This window comes from Sturnira hondurensis, unplaced genomic scaffold (assembly GCF_014824575.4).
Source record: "Sturnira hondurensis isolate 20B ecotype Veracruz unplaced genomic scaffold, ASM1482457v3 Scaffold0005279, whole genome shotgun sequence".
NCBI classification, from domain to species: Eukaryota; Metazoa; Chordata; class Mammalia; order Chiroptera; family Phyllostomidae; genus Sturnira; species Sturnira hondurensis.
The window spans coordinates 2,701,233-2,726,254 of NW_028077910.1; the positions used below are offsets into that span (position 1 = coordinate 2,701,233).

Consider the following 25,022-nt stretch of genomic DNA (forward strand, 5'->3'; position numbering starts at 1 on the left):
AAAAAGCTGGGGGTGTATATTTAATAACACATGTAAATGTAATCATGTTTTTCCTAAATCAAGACACTGAGCAAGGGGAAACGTGGGGAAAATTTTACAAATTTTCATTTGTAAGGCTCCTCTCTTGCTCGATTACAAGCCAAGATCAGAAGTATAAAAAAAATCTTTAAATGTATTGCCAGTGAAGCAACACTCATAGAAAAATGGATGCAGTACTATCTTGTCATGGACACAGGGTTTTATTCTAAAAATAAAACATAGAACATTTTACATAGAAAAAAATGCACAATACAATAGACCAGGGGTGTCAAACTTATTTTCACCCAGGCTGATATGGCCCCCAGTGAAAATGAGTTGGACACCCCTGCAAAAGACCATTGATCTTATAGCAAAGTAGAACAAATGATGTCACTAAAATATCTTAATTAATGTAGTGAAACATAAAATATACAGCTTTTTAAAATTTTAAAAGAATTTGGGTGAAGTACTAAGAATAGGGAAGAAAATGGCGACAAAGGGAAGCTATACAAATAGCAAGAAATAGTGAAGACAGGGAATAAATAAAAGAAAAAGAATAACCCTGAGGGATACAAAAAGGACACTGCACTTTGGATAATAATTGAGTGACATTATGTGATGCATATATGAGTTCTAAGAGAAACGGGGAGGAGAGAGAATTATTAGTGTGAGGAGATGAACACTGAAAATGTGGAGACAAAGGGATCTTGTCACAGACCCAGTTGTCTCAAATCCTGTTTTGAAACCAAGTGTGGAATATCAATAAATTAAATAAAATCTTTTATATGGTTGTAATCAGAATCCTTTCAAAAATATAACGGGGATGATACTAAACATATTTTTAGGAGACTGTACCCAATGGGTGGCCAATCTGATCAATTTTCTTTATCAATTTGAGCAAGCACAGTAAGATACATCTAAGAGAATGCTCTTGGGTTTATGCCCTTGCCACACAAAAAGACCAGTTTCAGAAATGCCAGTATAGATCAAACCATTTGAAATCCAGCAGGATTCAGAACTGTTAGATTTTAGATGGACTGCGTTGGATTCTTAGGGACGCAGGGCCAGGTACCTGGTATGCCCATCCTTCACTATCCGAGGCCAGTTCAGAGTTGGAATGGGTGGTAATTAAAACCAAGACTGGAGACAGATGGGCTGAGGACTAGAATCATGCCATTTATCTTTTTAATTTTACCTAGTGGTAAATTTATTTAATATTTCTCAGAAAGAAAAAAATAGGTGTCTTAATCACTTGTAATTGTACAAAAGAAGCAAAATGACACTTGAAAATATGAAGCTACAAATCTAACATCACAGAGTGCTTGCTTCCATGGCATCATCTCCTTGAAATACAGTCCCTCCTTCTAAAATGAAGTGATTGACACTAATGAATTATCAGAGCTAATAAAGAAAATAGTCTGATCAAATCAGCATTGTCACTTTTTCAAAGAACAGGAAGAAATGCTGCCAACAACCATTTTACATTTAGTGAGACAATTGGGCAGTGGCAACAAGCCACAGTGTTCAAAATTATGTTTCCTGCTGATTCTGGCTTGCACTAAATGCATGTGTACATAGCCGGATCAAATGAGAATGACTTTTCCTTTATTTGGCCATTTGTAGTTTTACAATACTGCAAAGAATGAATAATTAGGAGTCCGACAAAGAAAATAGCAGATATTAAACAAAAGGCATCCAAATTGTACAGTCATTAATGATTTTGAAGAGCCATCTTTTACATTTAAAGAATGGTTAAAGTGAGAAACAGTAAACCTACTAAAGTTATTAACTGGTCATTCTTTAATTCTGGCTCAATGGGGTGGTGGTCTTTATTTTTCGCACCTTCTTTTGCCCATGCAAACTAGTACTTACTGCCTTCTATGCAAATGTTTGGATATAACTTTCTTCACATGTACATCTGAAGCATATCTGTTATATTTATCAGTCACCATTTATACTACAGCTCCATGCACCACATATAAATATTCATTCTCTAACTATCATGTGTTTGGCATTGACCCAATATTAAAAGCCAAGGTCACTCAGTCAAACTGAGCTCTCAAGAATCATCCAATAAATCAACTCAAACAAATTATTCATTGAGAAATTATCCTTCTTTTTGGTGGTTCTGGGAACTGAAGAGAATGGTCTGCTGCTACTATGAACTAATGTAATCAACAAACAAGATGGCTGGTTGTCAAGGGGTGAAATTTACACCATTGAAAATATAATTTAGTTTCAGAGACCTACATACTTATACTCTTTGCCAAAAGGAGAAACAGTATTTTATAGTTCATCCCTAAAGTTCACGTTTTTAAAAATGGAATTGAGAACTAAAGACTCATCACTGCTGTCATAACAAAATTTAAAAAATATATGTATATCAACAATTTAAGCTTGTATTCAGTAGTCAAATGATATATTTCATGTAGCTACAGAATTCTATTTAACTAAGGAAAGCATTTAGTGTGGTAGCTAAAATTAAAACTGAAATATTTATTTAGTTGTTTTTAAGTGGTGTCCATTATTTACACATTAGCATATTCAAGTATTCTATTTTAGAAATCAGGTTATAACCAAAGTAGTTCAAACAGAGGAGGTACACCAAATTGCCTACAGTTTAGCAAACATTTGAATAATCTTTGACTGTGTGCAGAGCAAGTAAGTTTGAGTTGTGGTTACTAAAATATAAAAACTGTATGGCTTAAAGGTGACATATTATATTTGTTTGATAAAATATTTATTCCCAAGTCATGGTAAAGTAAATGCTTTGCCTTTTCTGTTGCTGTTGTTTTGCTTTGCCTTGTGTTTTCTAACATCCAGCACGTCCCGAACCTGGCTGCATGTCTCTAAGTGAAAGTGACAGGAAGACCCAAGGAGTTTCCTATCAAAAGAGAGAAAACTCAAAAATAACTAACAGTCAGTGAAAATGTATTCACCAAAGCTGAAACCGTCCAGTATAATAGCAAGGAGCCCAAATGTCACTGGGTCATCCACTGGGACCTTCGGATTTTAGGAAAAGGTTCACATAGACTTAGCGGTATCAGGGCTGCAGTGAAACTCTCAGTAACAAACTTTTTGTCTACATGTAATCTTCCAGGGAGAGAGAACACACTTTACTTCTGATTTTGAAAGGAATCTCTACGCCAAAGCAAGAATAATGTAATTCTAACAATCATTAGGCCATCATTTCACCCTCAGAAGTGGACTATGTGACTTGAGATGCATATAGTAGTTACAATGCCAAAATATTGTTTATTTATGGATTTAAAAAATAAACTCAGTTGTTTTAACTATAATAGAGCTTGGTATTGAAAATTATCATAGTACTGATACTGTTGTTTTTGCTGATTTTATTTCTTTAATTTAAAATAATACTCTTCATGCCATTATTACAAATGCAATATATGTTTATCATAAAAAAGTCTGACTTAGAAAAGCAATTTCTAAAGCATTTATAATTCTATCATGCAGTTCATATTTCACCGTCTATTTTAGAGGCTCCTTCCTATGAAGGACAGTTATTCCCTTATAGATGAATACATCTTTATGTTATAAAATAATAATCTTGCCCTGGCTGGTGTAGCTCAGTGGATTGAGCATGGGCCTGCGAACCACACGATTGCGGTTCGATTCCCAGTCAGGGCACATGCCTGGGTTGCAGGCCAGTTCCTGGCAGGGGTAACACCAGAGGCAACCATACATTGATATTTCTCTTCCTCTCTTCTTCCCTTCCCCTCTAAAGATAAATAAATAATTAATTAAAAAATAATAATCTCCTTTTGTTCTCTGAAAGTTTTAAGTTTTATACACAGTGTCAACTAAATTCTCTTAAGTATAAAAATTAGAACAGTCTACAGAAGTAAAATAGATGCTTAAAAGAAATCCTTGCAGAAAAGATTACACTAATATTCATAGAATATTTGTCCTTTATACCTCTCCTTATTTTGCAAAATGTTACATACTTGGTGACTCAGGGTCTAAGCTCAAACTATTCTAAAAATAATAAGTTAACAGCAGAGGGCAGAGTGATTGCTGCAGGAGTCACACTGACAACAGTGAAATGGAAGCTGATGAAAGTAGAAAAGAAGAAAACTGTGTAGAAACTGACAAATGCAACAAAGCAGCTCAATGAGGCCACTTGGTGTGGGAGCAAACAGCTCCACACAACAGCTCAATTGTTCCTGAGGTCACGGTTTTACAGCCACTATAATAAAAGTCATGAGAACAATTGTGAAGCGATGTTGTAGTATTCTCTTGGTTAAGAAGCAACCCAGGTGGTCAAAAAAGTATTAGATTTTCAGAAACTGGAAATATTTGGCTCTTTAGAATGATCTGTTTACTCTCCAAACATTCCTATAGTTAGAATATCAGCTTTTGCATTGAAAAGTGAACTACAAATGACTCATAAAGGTCTGATAATAAAATCTGTGACTCAAAGAGAAGGAAGGTTCATGTTTTAATTACAATACTGATTTTCGTATTTGTTTAATAAAGACAAGTTATAATCCTAATGAAAGTTTTATATGTAGATAATGTGGAAATGAAGATAATTACTGAGGGGGGGGGTGGTAGAATTTTGCCGAAAGAGATATATTCCAATGTGAAGAAATTGAAGTAGAGATGAGGAAAATAATCTTCTTGTTATCTTTTATCTACGATGAGCCAACACTTCAGTGAAATGAGATGGAGCCCATACCTTATAGAAATTAATCCCCAATGAGAAACTTCTGGACAAGTCTTGTTTGAACTAACTAAATGTTAGGTACAAGTGTTAAAAAAAAAACAAAACACCAAAAACCCTAACCTATATTTTTCTATATGGAACCTATAAATAGTAATTAAAACTTAGAATTATAAATCTTTTTGATAGAAGATGGTAGGTAGAATATTCTTTCAAACTTACATATTGCCTTATGCTTACTCCTAAGTACATTTCATTCCTGTTGACACGGCAGCCAGAATTCTCCTAACCCTCCTCATGATGACCCTCTATAGAGAGGGAGAATCTGCATTACCATAGTTAGTACACTACATAACTTGATCCAATTCTTGTGGAAAATTAGTTGAACAATTTTTCATTTTTTAAGTTACTATAATTCAAATAAAAAATTACCTTTAAGGCTGTTTTGAACTTCTAAAGCTATATCGAGAGCATTAAAAGGCAGAACTGGTTCATTGGCAATTTGTAAAATCACTTCTCCTGAGAGCTGAAAGAAAAAAAAAAGGAAATGCTGGCATTCAGTATTAAGGGTTTTTGTTTGCTTTTCATTATTCTATACACTCATACATCCAGAGTAGCAAAAACACAGAGGGGAAATTGCACTTTTATAAAATCCTTTTCTTTTAGGTATCTTTTAAATTGTATTTTTCTGTGGAGAAAAATAAAATTCAGTATCTATTTAATGTCTCAAGGTAGTATGAATACATATATTTTTCTTATATTGACCAAAAAGTTAAGAAATTGCTTCAGTACTTGAAGTTGTAATATTTAAACCTTTAAACAATTCCTTCTAAAACAGTTTAGAATGCCACACAATAAAATTAACAATAGAGAGTAACAGAAAAGTCAATATCTGGTTATTGAACTAAATGAAATTCCAGACAAAACTAATCATTAATTGATTTCATTTAAAATATAATCCAGTCTACAAAATTCCTTAAAAATCTCAGGCACTCTTTTCCTTTATGCTTTACTATATTACTAACTACTTTTATAAAAATTTATCAAAACTAATAATATTTATATATCTTCAAGGTCATTGTTTAAATTAAAATTTAAAAAACTACAAAATTCTAAATGGCATCTCCAAACTCATGCCTGGACAACTGTGTTTGAAAACCGACATATGCACTGCAGCTCAACTAGCAGCTGCTTAATAGACTGAAGCCGTCCTATGCGTTCATAGACATCTCAGCGTAACTTCAGTCTGGTGGCAAATGCTATGGTCAGTTTCCCTCTCTCTCTCAAACGACATCTAATATTTACCAGGGTTACACAGATGTCCCTACTTATCTTTAAGTCCTAAAGCTGACACCCAGTGAAATGTGACTGGGTTGATATTACTAGTAAACTATAAAATCTTGTTAGTGAATGAAAATACTCTGGTGAAACTACACAAAAGGAAAATTAGCACACTAATTTGAGGCAGTACAGGACACATAAGATAGATAGACCACAAAGCAAATATGATGTTAAATATTCAAACCCACATATTCAACAAGGCTCAAAGTCCATTTAATATTTAAAAATTATATTTTTCAGTAATTTACACAGTTTATATCAAGATAATAATGCAATTCAATTGGATCTTCTGTATGTTTGGAGAAACACAGTTCTTGAAATTAAAGAGGAAAAGAAAAGTTTTGACACCCCTCTATTTCTTTGGGATTTTTTTCTCCCATATGTAGCAACCGCTGCTTCTCCAATGCCTAAGGTATCTTTGCAGATACATTTATCCCCAGCATAGTGATCACAAAATTCTTGGGAAAGTGCTCATTCTGATTATGATGTTTTTCAGGAAAAAGCATTATTGGCGGTAGATTGATATGAATCCTGTGTCTATTCCATGCCACTCCATCCAAATCATTCAAGGAATACTAATATTTGGAAATAAATTACGTGCAAAAAGGAATTTTTAAAGAAGATTAGGAAGCATTATGGTTTACTTTTCCAATTTGCACTGGATAATAGGAGCTACAAAACAGACACGTTTTATTTACACTTTTGGAATCTGGAAACCACACATTATAAAAGATTAAAATGAAAGCACGTGGAGGGAGGAGAAAGGCAACTTCCCTGTGTCCTGCTGGAGAGAGTTGTTTTGTTTTGCTTTCTTAAGAGTCTTTTGGCAGCTCAAACAAATCAAATACAAGCCAGTCACCTTGCTATTCCTTTCAGAAAGAACCTGGCAACAAATTCTAGGATTTCTAAGTCACCTGGCCCATGATGGACTGCTTAGACTAAATCGGCTTTATTTGCAGCTGCATAAACAAGAGGGAGATTTGTGTTGTCTTGCCTTTAAGTGAGAAAAGATGAGAAATACTGCATACACTTCTCACATGCTTTGGTACTCAATCTCACTCAGTTACACCAAACCAACTTTCCCTTATATTTATATAAAGTGCTATTATTTTCAAAGTGCTTTATACCTAAATATCTCATTTCACTATCTTGATGAGTCTAAACACAGGTAGTGGGGGAACTAATCCCATGTTAAAGCCACTGAGAATAAGTCTTGCTGGGCTCCAGTATGATGGTGACATAGGAGGCTTCTTAACTCTCCTCCTCTGATAAACACACTGGATCTATAGCTGCACATTAAATCATTCCCTCTGAAAAAAATACAGAACTAACTGAATGATTCCTAGGCTAAAGAGAAAAAACCCACATAAAAATGTATAAGAAAGCCTGATACATACTCTAGCCATAAAACTCACTGAATTATAGAAACATAACAATCAAATATAGCTCATAACTCTTAGCTTTTCCCTGGAAAGTGAAAGGTTTGGATCCAACATCTAGTGCCCTAACTTGGAAGATTTTTATTTGAGGGACAGAACCCCAAAACTTTAGCCCTAAAGGCCAGTGAGATTTGCATTGATAAGACCCACAACACTATAGCAAAAAACAGTTCTTAAACATCTTGGGAGGACCAGCTATGGCTCTCCCCTCATGGTTCAGTGCAAAGACAGTATGTTAAAAAAAGAAAAAAGAAAAAAACAGAGACTGTATTCCAGGCTTTCCCTGAACAAGGACAATCTGCATATCTTAAAATCCATAGTCTGAGGGTATGTTTTCTAATTTACCATGCATCTAGAGGTCAGCTAAAATCCTATTTGGAGACCAGAGAAACTGGCAACACCATCTTTGTATGCTCCCTCTGCTCTGCTCTACGTCACTAGTGTCTCACAGAAAAAAGGTTGTGCACATGTCTGGTGCCTGGTTTTTGTGGCTACCACCCAGGAGATGCATCCCTTAATCACTTGGCTATGGTGGTCAGTGGGGCTTGCTTTCACAGTGCCCACAGAATGTAGCAAAGAAAGAAACAAAAAACTCACTTCTTGACTGACTATTCCTCCAGGGCTCAATACAGAAGTAGCAAAGTGAAATGTGCATCTCCTGCTTTTTTCCCTTAAAGAAGTTTATTGCATGCTTCAAAAGTTACTGTCTGAGAATTTGGCTTCTAATAAGCCAGCATCTAGGTGCTGACTAAGTCCTACCTTTGGGACCCTGACAGATCTTGGCACACCCTCAACTTCTGGGGGCCACTAAAAATACAGGAATTGAGCTTGAACAATCACAAAGTTTTGAAAGACAACGAAGCAATAGGGCTGGACTGAAAGGTAAGGTTCATCTCATATAGGAAACAATTCCATCAAGAATAGGAGAGATAGCTAGTTTATCTGTTATACAGAAGCAAACACAGAAAGTCAAGGAAAATTAAAAAAACAACAAAGAAATATGCTTTAATCAAAGAACAAGATAAAACTCTAGAAACAAAGTTTAAAATTGAGTTTAATTTAACAGGAGATAAGTGACTTACCTGATAGAGTTTAAAATAATGTTCATAAATTTGCTTACCAAGATCAGAAGAACAATGCATGAATATTGTGATAATTTCAATAGTGAGATAGAAAATACAGAAACCACAGAGCTGAAAATTACAATAATTGAACTTAAAAATTAAATAGAGGGCTTTAAAATCAAATGATATCAAGTGGAAGAAAGGATTGGCAAATTCAATAACAGGGCAGTGGAATTCATCCAATCAGAAAAGCAAAAAGCAAAAAATAATGAAAGAGCATAAATGTTAATACTGATCTATATCAGTGTTATAGATCCCAGGGAACCCAGATTGGAAAAAAAGAGAGAAAGAGACAGAAAAATTATTTGAAGAAATAATGGTTGAACATTTCCAAACTCAGGGAGAGAAACAAACATCCAGAACCAGGAATCTTAGACAGCTAAAAAAAAAAAAAGATAAATCCAAAAAGACCCACACCAAGAGACATCATAATTAAATTGTCAAAAGTTAAAGATAAGAAGAAGATCTTAAAACAACAAGGGGAAAACAATTTTTTACCTACAGGGAATCTCCATAAGACAATCAGCAATTTTATCAACAGAAACTTTGTAAGTCAGGAGAGTTTGGAATACTATATTTAAAGTGCTAAAAAATCCCAATCAAGAATATGCTATCCAGCAGAATTGTCCTTTACTATTGAAGGAGAGAGTTCTTCAGACAAATAAAAGCTGATAAAATTTACTAACACAAAAAAATGATAGAGGAAATCATTTAAGCTGAAACAGAAGGACACTAATTAGTAACCGAAAAACATATAAAATTATAAATTTTATGGCTAAACTTAAGTGTATAGGTAAATTTAGAATGCTCTAATTTCTAACGGTGGTATATAAATCTCTCATAAATATAGTATAAAGGTTAAATGACAAAGATGTCACAAGTACTAAAACCACAATAATTTTCAACAACTCTACAAGGTTAAAGATGTAAATTGGAACATCAAAACATAAAATGTGCAAGAAGTGGAAGGGTTAAAAATGTAGAGCTTTAGTATCCAATTCCAGTGTTTTTCAGCTTAAAATATGTTTAAAAATGCTATAAAAATGTTTTATAAAAACCTCATGGGAATCACATACCTATAAAAGATACATAAAAATAAAGAGAAAAAACTCTGAGAATACCACTAGAGAAAATTATCAAATTATAGAGGAAGAGAAGAAGAGAAGAATAAAGGCACAAAAGAATTACAAAACAGCCAGAAAACAATTAACCAAATGGTAACAGTAAGTCCAGAACTATCAGTAATTACCTAAAATATAAATGGACTACATTCTTCAATAAAAATATATAGAGTGCTGGATGAATAAAAACACAGGACTCAATTATATCCTGTTCACCAGAGACTCACTTCATCTTTAAGGACAAAAACAGACTGAAGGTAAAGGGATGGAAAAGCTTTTATATAAATGAAAACTCAGAGAATGGAGAGGTAGCTATACTCACATAAGGCAGAGACATAACAGACAAAAAAGAGTATTATATAATGAGAAAGGGCTCAATCTGAGAAGAGGATATAGCACTTACAGACGTTTATGATCAAACATAGCAGCATCTGAGATGTACGGCAAATATTCACACACCTAAAGGGAGGAAAATGGACTGCAATACCATAATAGTAGGGGGCTTCTGCATTCCCCTTCCAACAATGAATAGATCATGCAGACCGAAAATCCCCCAGAAAACACTGGGTTTAAATCAGAAGCTAGACCAGATGGATTTAGACATTGACAGAACATAGCACCAGCAGAAGAATAAACATTCTTCTCAAGTGCACATGGAAAATTCTCCAGGGCAGATCATGTGTTAAATCACACAATAAAAGTCTTAATGTAAGAAGGTTACCCTCACATCCAGCATCTAATCTGACCACAATGGTCTAACACTTAAAATAACAAGAAGAATTAGGTACTTCACAAATATCTTGGGATTTGGAGTGGTGAAATTTTCATTGGCCAAGTAGCTCAGGTCTATGACATTGACAACTGACGATCCTTGACAGCAAGAGCTATGTGGGGTCCTGAGTGGCTTTGAGGGCTATTGAGGTCCTCAGAGGCAAGGGGCCAGGGTGGTGGTGGTGGTGGTGGTGGCTAGAGCTGGTGGTGTGCACATGGCTGTAGAACTGGCTGCAGGTACCTGCATGGTGGCAGGGGCTGCAGCAGATACATACACACTGGCAAGGGCTTCTGCCAGTGGCAGGGGCTGGGCCCAGCTGTGAGCATATGAACAGCTATGGGATCTAGACGTTTTGGTATGCCCATGCACTTTGTTGAAGCCCAGAAACAGGAGCTGGTGCCAACGACCTGCAGGTTTGCACTGTAGGACCTATCTGCAGGTGCACGCAGCAATATAGGTCTGTGACAAGGTTCGGGACTGGATCCAAGTTCACAAACAGCTGTGGGGGCCTTGCCTGTCAGTGTGCAGTCATGTGGCTATAGGAACTAGCTCCGGGTACACACACAGTAGAAGAGACTGAAGTCTGGGCCAGCAGTGTGCTATGTACCTGTCACCTGCCCCTGACCCTTGTCACCAGCCTCTACTATATTATGCTGTATTTAAATGTTTATAAGAGTGTTATTGTCTTGCTGCCTTGTGTTGAGGTATTTTTATAATTACTGACTTTGTCATAATTTACTAGTCTAGAAAGGAAAAATATAATTATTTATTAAACTGTGACTATCTAGAGTATGGCTGTTGTTTCCCATCAATTACTTATTCAAAAACACACAGAATTTTCCCACTTTAAATCCCATGAGTATTTTGCAACCACAGTTGGTGCTTCCTAACTTTCCACTCATCTCCCCAAGCCCTCTCTCATCTAGCAACTACCTACATAGTCTCTGCATCTGTAAGCTAGTTTCTGTTTTGTTTGTTCATTTCTTTTTTTTTTTTAGATTCCACATATAAATGAAATCATAATGGCATTTGCTCTTCTCTGTCTGATTTGTTTAAATCAAAACAATGTCCTCTAGGTCCATCCATGTTGTTGCAGATGGCAAGATTTCATTATCTCTTAGGACTGAGTTATATTTTACTGCATGCATATAAACCACTTCTTAATCCATTTATCTATTGATGGACTCTTGGGTTCCTTTCACAACTTGGCTATTGACAATAATGCTGCAATAAGCATATAAGTGCATGTGTCTTTTTGAATAAGTGTTTTATGTTACTTCAGATATATTCCCAGAAGTGAAACTACTGGGTCATTTTTTGTCTCTTATTATAGCCTTTGTTTCAAAGTCTATTTGTCTGGAATAAGTATTGGTATTCCAGCTTTTTTGTTTTTTGTTTGTTTTCATTTTCACGAAATATCTTTTCCCATCACTTTATATTCAGTCTGTATTTAATCTGAAGTTAGTCTCTTGTAGACAGAATATGCAAAGGGCTTGTGGACTTATCCATTCTTCCACCCTGTGTCTTTTGTTGGGAGCATGTAAATATCCATTTACATTAAAATAATTCTTGATAGATATGTAGTTATTTCCATTTTATTATTCATATTTTTCCCTTAAAGAAAATATTTCCATTTCTGGAAATATTAATTAGTGGGAAAAGCTCTTTCAGTTCTTTTCTTGTCTGGAAAGCTCTTTATCTTTCATTCAATTCTAAACAACAGTTTTGCTGGTTATAGTAAAAAGAGCCTTGGTAAAAAGAGCCTTGCTTTTCATCACTTTGAATATTTCATGCCAATCTCTTCTGGCCTGTAATGTTTCTGTTGAAAAATGAACTATATTCAGGGAGCTCCCTTGCAGGTAACTGTCTTTTCTTGCTGCTTTTAAGATTCTTTCTTTGTCTTTAGCCTTTGTCATTTTAATTATGATGTGTCTTCATGTAGACCTCTTTAAGTTCATCTTGTTTGAGACTCTCTGTGTTTCCTGGGCTTGTATGTCTATTTCCTTCACCAGGTGAAGGAAATAGACACTTAAATAGACACTTTTAAGTGTCTAAATAGACACTTAAATAAATGTGTATTTTCTGTCATTTATCTTCAGATAGGTTTTTAATGCCTTGTTCTCTCCCTTCTCCTTCTGGTACTCTTATCATGCAAATGTTGGTATGCTTGAAGTTGTCTCAGAGGCCCCTTAAATTAAACTCATATTTTTGGATTCTATTTTCTTTTCGCTGTTTGTAAAAAAGCAAAGGCATTATCTTTTTAGAAAAAAGTTAAGGCATTATTTTCTAATACTTTATCTTCTAAATGCTAATTTGATCTTCTGCTTCATCTAATCTACTCTTGATTCTCTCTAATGTGTTCTTCCTTTAAGTTATTGTAGCCTTCATTTGTGACTACTTCCTTTTAAAATATTTTCTATCTCCATTTTAATTTCCTTTCTTTGTTGAAGTTCTCACTGAAATTATTGCTTATCCTTATAGCCAGTGTTTTGAACTCTGCATCTGGTAAATTGCTCATCTCTATATTGTTTAGAGTTCCTCTGGAGTTTTGTTTATTATATATTCTCAATTCCTACCACCATTCATTTCTTACATTGAGTATTAAATGAACACTTATTGAATTGCAGAATAAAATATTTATAAAGCTAGTCATTCCTACACCCTCAAATATTTGTTTCCATCATATAATCATTAGTCAAATGTTCTTACTCCCCAACATTTTTTTCATTAATTATCATCAGATCCCAAAGGCTTCAGAAAAAAATATATGATGACATCTAATAAGAGAATTTGTGATGTCTCTACAATAAATACTCATATGTATTACATTGTTAATTTTGGTACTTATTGTACATATATATATATAACAATTAAAGATCAGAGAAACAATGTATAGTTTTGAAGACATTGTCATTGTATTAAGCATTTTAAACATCATGCAAAGAGAGTTTATATATTAAATAGAAAATAGTAGAATGGACCCTGGTGTAGTAGTAATTGAAAATAGAATCTACCTAAAGTTCCTGTTACTACCCATGTATTCCTAAAACTATCAGTTTGGCCAAAAAGTCCATTTAGTTTTTTCTGTAAAATAAAATGTTTTTTAAAAAATTTTCACCAATAACTTTACTGATTTGGATATCTCAGGTATAGTGGCTATCTCTCATATGATATAACATTGATTGCTCTCAATGAAATGTCTTGATTTGATTGCTATCAACTTCAACTGGCCTACCCAACTGTGGAGCCTCATCCAACAAGAAATATCTGGCACAAAACTTTGCAAACACTTTTGACACATTCAATCAGTCATAGCACCTTCTCTATACATTGCACAAATTCCGTGTTTTTACCTCTTTTGAAACAATAAAGCATAGAATGCCATAAGGTTTCCATATTTTCTTCCACCTTCAATATTAAAATGGATACACAAAAATTTGGCATTTGGTTTTTAACAAAACATATGATTTGTGTAATAGGCTGCCATGAATATTTTATTCTTTTCTATTAAACAAAAAGGATACATGCATTTAAAATAAATTGAGTCCAAAATAGCTGATGAAAAATAAGTGTTGGGTGGGAAAGTAAAAATTTGCAAAGCTATCTTACTCTAAATTGTAGACTTTAACAATTAAGCATTTTAACAATTGAAAATAGCATTGTGATTACTTGTCTAAGAATCTTAACCTAATTATTACCATCTATAGAAAATGAACAAATTCCAAGTTTATATATGAAAATAAAACCAATGTTTGACTTGTAATTTCAGATGATAGGAGAAATGAAATTATATATTAAGTTGTATTTGGATTATTTTCCTATTGAATTGTAAAACCATTATAACATTTAGATTAAGCACAGATTTTGAGAGTTTAAGTATCTCATGAGCTACAATAATGGACTGTATTACAATGTGATAACAAATTAATCCTCAAATCTCAGTGGCTTAATGCAACGCAACTGGGTTCTGCTTCATATGGCCATTTGGGGCCTTAGGACACTTCAGAAACCACCATCGGAAACATTGTTGGTTTCCATAGCAGGTGAAGTGAAAGAACTGGCTGATCGTTTGCTGACAGCTTTTTAAATTATTACTTTAAACATTAAATTTATTGGGATAGCAATGGTTAATAACATAAAATATTCAGATTTTATATTATTAACTTGACATCTGTGCACTCCATCCAATGCGTGCGTACCTCTCAAAGTCTGCTTTCCTTCTGTGACCATATATTTGACCTCCTTCACTCACTTAACCCTCTCCTCACCCCCTTCCACTCTGGTAACAACTATTTTATTGTCGGTATCTGTGAGTTTCTTTTAGTTTGTTTGTTACTTTTTGTTTTATATTCCACATATAAATGAAATATGTTTTTTTGTCCTTTTCCATATGCCATTTCACTTAGCATAATGCTCCCAAGATCCATCCATGTTATCACAGATGGCAGTAATTCATCTCTTTTTATGGCTGAGTAGTTAAGGGCTGTGGATCAAAATTGACATAACTGTCTTACAGCACATTAGTTATACCTAATCACATTACCTAAACTAACTGCAAAAGTTCTGTGAAATGTAGAAGAATGCATAAATATGTCATCAAGCAGTAAGTGTTTCTACCAGTAGTTCTGTGTTGGTACACTGGCTGCACTAATTATCAGCCATGTCAAAGTTAAATAATTGGCCCTGGCTGGTGTAGCTCAGTGGATTGGGCATGGGCCTGCAAACCAGATGATCACAGTTCAATTACCAGTCAGGGCACATGCCTGGGTTGCAGGCCAGTTTCCAGCAAGGGACACATGAGAGGCAACCATACATTGATATTTCTCTCCTTCTCTCCTTCCCTTCCCCTCTAAAGATAAATAAATAAAATCTTTTTAAAAAGTTAAATAATTGAACAAATTACATTATCTCATCTTCTTCAGCATTGTCAGTAATAACTAGAATTTATGTCTTAAAAATTCTAAATGGACAATATATGCAAGATATTTATCTTTGTACCTGGTAGTATGTAAACATTTTGGGAGAATGCAATATATACTTTCCCAAAGATGATAAAAAGTAGAAAAAATAGATATATCTATTATTATACATCTATTATACATGTATATTAACATATCTATTATTAATTTTTTATATTTTTAAAAAGAGATGGTATGAAAAAAGACTCTTTTTTTGCTTTCATTTAGGTGGCTCAAGAGTCAATATGAATTTTGATTTATGTAGTAACTTTAATAAAGTACTATATATATAACCCATATTTTATATAAATATCAAACATCTTTGTCTTCACAAAGTCAGCACAGTACTTAACACAATGATTTTTCAGCTAATGTTGCCTGAACCTAAAGCTTTGTACCTTATGATAGACAAATGTCAGTTATGTATAAAGAAAGTATAAAAGGGAGTTATATATGTACCTATAAAACTATATTAATAATTAACATCTGTGACCAGATGTTTTCCTACTGTGCCAAGAATCCAGTGATACTTTTTCTTTATTAAAGTTACTAGGCACTCAGATATTGAAAACACTTATTGACTCCTCCATCACCTGTATGGAAACAAAATAAGGGTCCTTTGTTTACCATCTCTTTATCTCCTCTCCTCATTCGAGATTTCCTGCTTTCAAACTCTGACTGCACCACAGCAAGAGAAAGACAGGGACAACAGTTAATGTTTTATGTATCCTTTTTATATAGATTTGATGAAAGGCAGAAAGTGTATTTCAATATTGCCTCGCAGACTGATGATACAAATGTAGCTTATTGATCTGAAAGAACTGTCAATTAACATGGAAGGGAAAAAACAATTTATGCTGAACCTTTACAGTAGCTTTTACATATTTATAACATAAGCAATTTGATATCTGTAAATAGATTGTATTTTTTAACTATAACTTCTGATCTAGGCATAATGCATTTTTATATTTATTCTAGGAAATTCAACATTTATTTATAAATTCAAATCATGTCTCAAAATAACATTCTGTATTCCTTAGCATTATGAAAAATCTATTATAGTATATATCTCTTTTGAAAAAATACAAAGTATAGGTTTTTATAAAATCAATCTTTTATGAATGTGTCTTTCTCTACAATAAAAGACAAATAAAGTTGAATACTGTAGCTAAAGAAAAATGCATATTGAAATTGCATTTGAAATAGAATTTGAAATAAATGGTAATTTCTATTTTAAAAATATATACTGAAAGCCTCGTGTTCTTGAAGACAAATAAGGAATGTCATTTTACCCTGAAATACTGTATTTCTTCTTGTAACCCTTATCAGCCTGGTTGTGTCTAGAAGGGAACACAGAGCAACAATAATTTCATTCAAAAATTACTCAGTCAAATACCTTAAACTAAAAATAAATTTTATGAGAAAGGGAAAAATTAAGGTCGATAGGTTATGGATGATTTGGATAAGTTTTCTGCATATGAGACACACACTACATTCTGAAGCTTTTTTTCTCAGTAATTATAAGGCTGACTGGTAGAGAGGGCTGTTTTGTGAATAAATGAAAATCCTTTAAATCCACCAGTAACATTAAATCATAACCTGATTAAGACATCTAATTTGATCACTCTTAAACTTCTTCCATTTATTTTAAGCCCTATAGTTATTATCTAGTAAACGATATTGCAGAATTTTTTAAAATATTCTTTTGAATGATGACTCAAAGTATGATTCTCATAGCATTTCTCTAATCACTCACCATTATTGAAATGAAGTTGATTTAATTGAACCTGTAAAAGAGATAGCAATTTCTAATCATATCTCATCTGTAAATGCTTATCATTCAAAAAAAGCCATATGTATTTTCGAGCACCCTTAATTGAAATAATGGGTATGATACTAGATATCTTTTTCTCTTGGTAGTTATTCTAGAGTGATTTTGGTCTTTCTATGATTTTTTTATGTCTTTCTTATTCTATGCAATGCATCATCAACATTTTTTTAGCATCAAGCAAAAAGAAATTCAAAAATTATTCACTAATACCTACACCATTCATCATTTGATTAACATTTCTGTAAATTAATGGTAAACACCAGTTCTGTATGAATTGGTGAATAAATTAATAAAAACATCAGGAATAATTCTGAGCTGTGTTCAGTTTTGAACAATTAAAACAAAAGAATCACAGGAAAATTTTCCCTGATCAACTTCATGTAAACGAAGTCTTTTTAAAGGGAGTATAACTGTATAAAGAACACACAAAAAATACACTTTAAATGATGGTGAGGGTACAGAAGAATATATATGTATGCATTTCACTATTTTCACATATATTTGTGGATGTACATGCATGTAAATACATACACACACATAGAGAGAGAGATAGAGACACTCACACATATATGGAAACCAGTTATTCATCCCATATAATTATTTATAAAAACATATTATTGCCAGACACTTGCACCACGGACTTCACTATCTTAATAAATTACTAACATCACTATTAATCCATGATCACCCATGTCTCTCTAGACTTTTCTGCTATTCAACAGCATACCGACCTCCTCTGCAAAAAGTTTATCTAAATAATAAAACCTTGATTACCCTACATGATTCTCCCACCTTTACATGATTCATTATAAAAATCTTCAGAGGAAAATATCTTAACTGCCTAACAGCTAGCCTACAGGTATATCTATCATACTACATCTTCCCTGCTTCTCTGTTCTGCTAATATAAGCAAAGGATATCATTCCCAAAATACATCTTTTATCTCTTTCCTAGATTTCTTCCTCTCCTGCTTTACCACCAATCTCTATCAGTTTTCCATCTCTCCCTGAATCTTCAACATCTCTTCCCATTGGCTCATTTTTATCCCTACTGATGTATGTTCAGGTCTCTCCAAATTAAAAAAAAATACTGGAAAACAAGCAATAATTCCTTTGTCCTTTCACCTTCCCCTAGAGGGCTACACTACTGGAAAAAATATTATACTCACAGTCTTGATTATCTTATTTCACACTTATTCCTTTCCTCACTGCATCAGACTTCCCACCATGCTGCTAACAACATTTTTATGGAAGTCACTATTGACTCTGTTTTGATAAGTCCAATTACCCTTTGTGGAATTTCTGGTACAATATACCTTCTGGAAAGAAGTTTTTCTTGGCTTCTGGGCCTGTCAGCTCAGGTTTTACCTGCTACCTCATGGCTGCTCTTCTTTAATTCCTCTGCTTAGGTATTCCTTTCTCTCTCTCTCCCTTCCTTCCTTCCTTCCTTCCTTCTTCTCTCTCTCTCTCTTTTCTTATTTCCAAATCTCTCAAATGCTAATACTTATCCAGACAATTTCACTAGGTAATTCTACTCATATTAAACATAATGAGAATAAATTAAGTTTATTCTTGAAATTTAGATAAGTATAATACACTGCCTAGTGAATGAATCTGCTTCCGATTTCAGAGACACTTCAAATAGTATGTCAAGAATTACATTGAACTGTTTTACTCTTTTTTCCAAAGATCTCTATTTGCTAATTTTTTCTGTTCATCTAACTAGATACCTTATAAGTCCTCCTCCTCAAGCTCTGGAGTAGTTTAAAACACTGTTTATGAACATGTTTTTCTAGTATGTAAAGAGCATAAAATATACAGCTATTTGTTAGTTTGACTACACACACATAGAATAATTGTTAGCTAAAAATAGTCTGAAGGAAGTGAAAAAGTGGGTCATTTGTACAAGAAGTTCTGACAAAAAATATTCTTTCAAAACATGTCAGACTGAATTTTGAATCTTATATCCAAATAAGGGATGCAATACCTGACTAAGGAAATTCTAATGAGCCATATAATCCACCAGAAAGAGTGCAATATGGGAGTTAGAAGAAGACCTGGTGTTGGATTTTCGATCTGTTTATTGTCTATGTCACTTATGCTGAATGGTCCTCATTTATTTCTCTCCTCTGTAAAATGAAGATAAAATCAGCCCTACGAGCCTGGAAGGTTGATAAGATATCCCTCCATGACCACCCCCTCTCCAGTCTTTCTACCACTGTTCCTTCTCCCCAGCTACACTAGACACAGTTCTCCAGACTAGTGAGTTTTGTGAGTAAATGCTTCTGAAAATTTTGTTTCCTGCATCTGTGTGGGTTTCCACCGCAGGCTCTGAGGCATCTTTCAAATGGTCCTCATCTGAAAGATGATTATAGCTTTCACTCTCTAAGGTAGAGTTGCTTCTGTTTCTTTTCTCCCATAGTCATTTTTGAATAATGCTTTTGCATGTCTCCTCATAGTTAGATGAAATTATTAGTTACCAATGGAGCCCAGATTTTGATGGGTTCTCGGGTTCATTCAGTTTTGATACCTCCCTATCGAGGAGAATGCTAGCACATAAATCTTTTCCAAATAAAACAGGGAGAAATGTGAGCATGCTTAGTAATCTTTATAGTTATCAAACTATCCCAATTTTAAAGATTTGATGGACAAAATTATAGATTAGCAAAGAGCAAATGGTTGCATGATGAAAGATTTTGTATTCCAAATCTGTGGGTAGTTAGGAGCCATCTGGGATTCAAATAAAGAACAGAGCCAGGAAGAAATCAAGCAGTTTGATGTGGGGGGAAAAAAAAACTTTACATAGTTGTCTGGTTCATTTTTTTATTGTATTGGCAAAAGACACTGAAAATATCATTTTAAGCCTATTTGTGTGTTGTAAACATAAGTTAAAAGGCTCTAAGAATCAGGTTTGATAAGAAGCATGGTTACCCATAAGCACGGCCTAGAAGTTGTTGTTTAGTGCAATTCACAGAATAGGAATGAACTTTACAAATTACATCTTCCAGTGTTTTTCACATATTTGCACATAATGGCCAAGGATCGAGGAAACCCTTCCTCCCACAGCACAGACACCAACTTTCTAGTCATAATAGCTAATATCTGTGGACTATTTAGCTTATTGCAAACATTGTACTAAACATCTTACATATGTTAACTGTTTAAATGTTTACAATTAGTCTACGAGGCAAATGCGATTCTATTCCCATTTTATGAAGACAGAAGTGCAGAGGTAAAATGTGTTACCTAATTTACATTGCTAAGACAGCTTAAAGTCATGATTCAAGCAAAGAAGGCAGCGCCTTTAAACTCCACACCAGTGGAATCCCCCAGAGGTCTTGTTAAAGCACCACTGCTGGTCCCACACCCGGAGATTGAGATTCAGTCAGATAATTTGCATTTCCAAGATGTACCCTGGTGAAGCTGATTCTGCTGGTTCTCAGACCAGACTGTGAGACCCTTGAGACCACTGCTGTATTCTAACTCACCTATTGTGAAACTCTTGTTTGTTTAAGAATCTCATACATTCTGACTTTTGGATCTTGCATACAAGGAAAAAGCAGCGACAAAGCATACTGTAAGGAAACAGGCTTTGGAGACAGATGGTCCCACTTCTCCGTTCTGTAATTCACTTGTGTGATGACCTGAGCTCCAGTTTCTACATCTACAAAGCAGCGAACACAGCACCCAATTCATTAAGTTACTGTGTCGAATAACTAAAAGAATATATGTGTATAGCAAGCACACAGCACATAGAAAATATTAAAAATGCATCCTTTGTTACGAAGCAATGCCCTTGGCATGTATAACTCAGAATGAGCACTCTAAATTCTTCCAGGGCCCCTTGAAGACAAGTGGTTTGCCTGAAATCAACCATATAATTAGGGACTAAAGCTGGAACAGGACACGATTTTATGAAAGGCCAGAAGTATAATTCTAGAGAATCTTAGGGAGGAGAGGTTTGGAAAAGAAATACAATAAAAACATTTCTTTTCCTCATCCAGGCACTAGTCATCAAAATTACTTTCCTCCTTAAGCCAAGAATCTAAACCTATGTAGTATTATTCTTTGGTGATAATTGCATCTCATTCACTCCTAGTTCTGAATTTCCAAAGGAAACTCCAGACTCAATTAAATATTTTGATCAACTTGTGTCATAATACTCTACATACATTTACACATTTAAAAAAATAACAAAATAAAAATGTATTCATCACATCAATTGAGAGGTGAAATGAAGAAAGAGAGAAATAAATGTCAATTTATTTAGTTCCCAGTTACCAACTTATGTTAAATTATAAGGAAAGCTAGTTACTAAAAGTATTAATTATAATACAGGGATGGGGGCTGTCTGGTTTCCGTCAGACTGGTAAAAATTGCCCTGCCAAAGGCGCCACACTTAGGGAACCTCTACACTGCTTGCTAGAACTCCTGAAGTATTTCATAATTGCTCTGCTTGCCCCCAAATTTTAACGATTCACTTGCAAAAAATAATTCTGCCTACATTTTTAAAAAGCTGTTCATGAGCTGAGAAAACAAGATCATAAGAATGCTTTATATTTGGGGTCACTTACAAAAGAAACATTGTTAGTTCTAGTTCATTTTGACAATTATTCTAACCCTAGATAACATCTCCAATAGAACATTTCTCTAAGCTTTCAGGTGACATGTCCATTAAAAGGCTAAAATTAATTAAAATTATATTTATATCAAATAAAACATAGTAAACCTATTAACATAGCATATTTTGTAGCACTTTGGTGGAAATTCCATCCTTTTCTAGTTAGAAGAACTATCTCTCATCTGCTTCTATTTTAGTTTCCTTTCTTCAATGTATTTGTTGTCATATTTAAATACACAATCTATTCTCCCCACTCACAGCAATATTTTCTTCCAGATATTGTTTTTGCTGACATTTAATTCACAAAACATATTTAGCAGGTTGGGAATATTATTTAAGTACTTGAGATAGGAAAGAAGTTGTTGCTTTTTAAAAAAAAATAAATTCATTTTTCTGCCCCTGAGAAAAGTTTTGTTCTTAGCACTTTTGGTTTTGAAAATTAGGAACATTTTGATAACTTCTAGTAGGACCTTTCATGAACTGGAAGACAAATTCTATTTTTTTGACATTTTTAATATAGACCTTTTTTTATTCTAGTGCACTTTGTTACTCTGTATTTTTGCAGGCAATGATTATATTTTAGTTCTTTCCTTACCTTCCGCAAAGCCTAGTGATCCCTAGACATAGTAGGTCCTCTATAAACATATTTTGATTGAGTACCTTGGTAGCAAAAGTAAAATTAGCACTTTACATAGGCCATTTTGACAAAAGCCCTAACATCAACCCTATCTTCCAGATTATTTAGTAAGGATTCTTTTTAAAGACATGTGGACATATTGTCATTTTTGAATACAGCACTCTTTGTGCTTTGCAACCTGCAGAGAAGAATACAGAACTTTGACTTCAGACCTCTGCAAACTACTGTTATAACAGAATTAGAAGATTAGCTTTGTATTTCTTTTCCTTAGTGCAATTTCATAAGACCATTTATTATCTTGTTAAATGTAAGAACTAACATGTTTGACATATACATAATTTATTATCTCAAGGAAAAGAACCTCAGAGGAAACTGTAAATATTGGAGAATTGGAGGGTCTAATAAATTTAGCTGAATACATTAGCTCTGAAGGCAGCTAAAGTCCATTACTCAGGAAATTAAAATTTAGATAAATTAGTGTGGTATTCTTCTAGTTTTTAATAAGCATAAGACAAATTGAAAAACATGCAATTGAAACAAAAAAGATGAATTGAATGTATAGTTAATATTACCTAAATATAGAAGTTGACTCAATTATAATAACCCCATGTGTTAAGTACATTTTTTGAGATATGAAATGTAAATGGGACACTATTCATAGAAGATCTGGGATTTGGAAATAATTTTTGTTTTTTCTTTTTCTGCAGGTACAGTTAGGATATTAATACAATAACTGTTTCTTAAAGACTTACATGGGTGTTGGCTTCCACTGTCCAATTTTGCTTAATACTAACATGGTAGAAACAGTCAATTAGCCAGTTGCAGTTTTTTCTGCCTATTTCTACAAGTGCAGTTTTTCAGTGGAATGCAACAAGTTTCTGGTAAACATGTGTGAAATCAGCATTTAATTACATGTGCACATGGAACATCAGAGATACACGTCTGTAGTGAGAGACTGAATATGCAATGGCCAGACCATATTTTAACATGGAACACTGACCCACCAACTAGGTCAAGAAGTCAAACCACAACTCATAGCAATCAACCCCAAAGCAGCCGTGTTTGGTGAATAACTGACAGATTCTGTAAGTTTTGCCCAGCTTCCAGCATAAGACCTACCAGTAAAAGTCAAATATGCTCTGTTAACCTATATGGAATGCCCTGTTCTAGTTAGCCCACCTCCAGCTTCTCTATGACCACAGCCTTCAATCAGGACATACCTGAAACCTTACCTTTTTAAAAAATATATAATCCCTTCTTATTCCTCTGTCAGCTTTTGAGTCTCTGCTGAAATCAACTGATGGTGGGTGGCTCCCTTGAGATTGAAAGTTCCGAATAAACAGCCTTTGCAATTTCTCTTTTGGATGATCTTCATTTATTTCCACAGTGATAAACTTTCATGACCAATATTGCTCAGCCTCGGGCACCCCATAAATGTCTTGATGGTTCCCCTCTCATGTTCCTTTTTGCCTTTCTCTTGCTACCAAGCAAACCAAACTTCTTGTTAGACTGATACAGCCAACACTACAATGTCAGACTCGGTAACTACTCCACTGCTCTTATGTACTTTGTTATGATAAATACACAATGTGTATAAAAATTTTAAAAACAGTAATCACCCTGGACGGTGGCTCAGTTGGTTGGAGCATGATCCTGTACACCAAATGGTTGTGCATTTGATTCTGAATTACAGCACATACCTAAGCTGTGGGCTTGATGCGTGGTCGAAGCACTTATGGGAGGCAACCGCTGGGTGTTTTTTTCTCTCCCATATCAAAGTTTTTCTTTCTCTTTTTCTCTCCCTTCCTCTCTCTCTAAAGTCAATGAGCATATCTTTGGGTGAAACATACACACACATATCTCTCAACCATATCCAAATTAGATGCAAAAATACAAAAAAGGTGTATTTGGAAAGGATGATGAAACACAGATTGCAATCATTTCTTTATCCAGGAAGACAGGAAAGTTGATGAGATTTGTAAGATTGTTCTAAAAACTATACTTTCTTTTTATGTAGTCTCCTGTAAGCAATTGTATTGGGTTGGCCAGAAAGCTCGTTTGGTATTTTTCTGTAAGATGCCTCTAGTAGCTCTTAGTTGTCTCTAACTTCACTTGAAACAATTTTATCACATGGTGTTATGACAGCTGTTAGCTCAGTGAGTAGTTAAAAAACATCAAAATTGGTGAATTTTTGTGTAGTGATTTTAATATTGAACATGGAAGAAAATACTAAACACTTTTGGCATATTATGTTCTACTATTTCAAGAAAGGTAAAAACACAACTGAAATGCAAAGAGAAAAAAAAAAGATTTTTGCAGTGTGTGGAGAAGGTCTGTGACTGATTGAACATGTCCGAAGTGGTTTGCAAAGTTTTGTGCTTGAGAATTACCACTGGACTTTGCTCCACAGTTGGGTAGATCAGTTGAAGTTGACAGTGATCAAATTGAGACATTAACTGAGAACAATCAATGTCATA

The 25,022-nt window shown here is 34.2% G+C and overlaps 1 protein-coding gene across 2 annotated transcripts in view; it reads right to left on the reverse strand.

The window, feature by feature from the left end:
* The window catches only part of NAALADL2 (N-acetylated alpha-linked acidic dipeptidase like 2), a 926,327-nt gene that overhangs the window by 54,750 nt on the left and 846,555 nt on the right, over nt 1-25,022 (reverse strand). For both annotated transcript variants that reach the window (XM_037046503.1, XM_037046502.1), the window contains exon 12: nt 5,135-5,228. In XM_037046503.1, the coding sequence (XP_036902398.1) occupies nt 5,135-5,228 (94 nt within the window). The remainder of the gene's footprint in view (nt 1-5,134; nt 5,229-25,022) is intronic.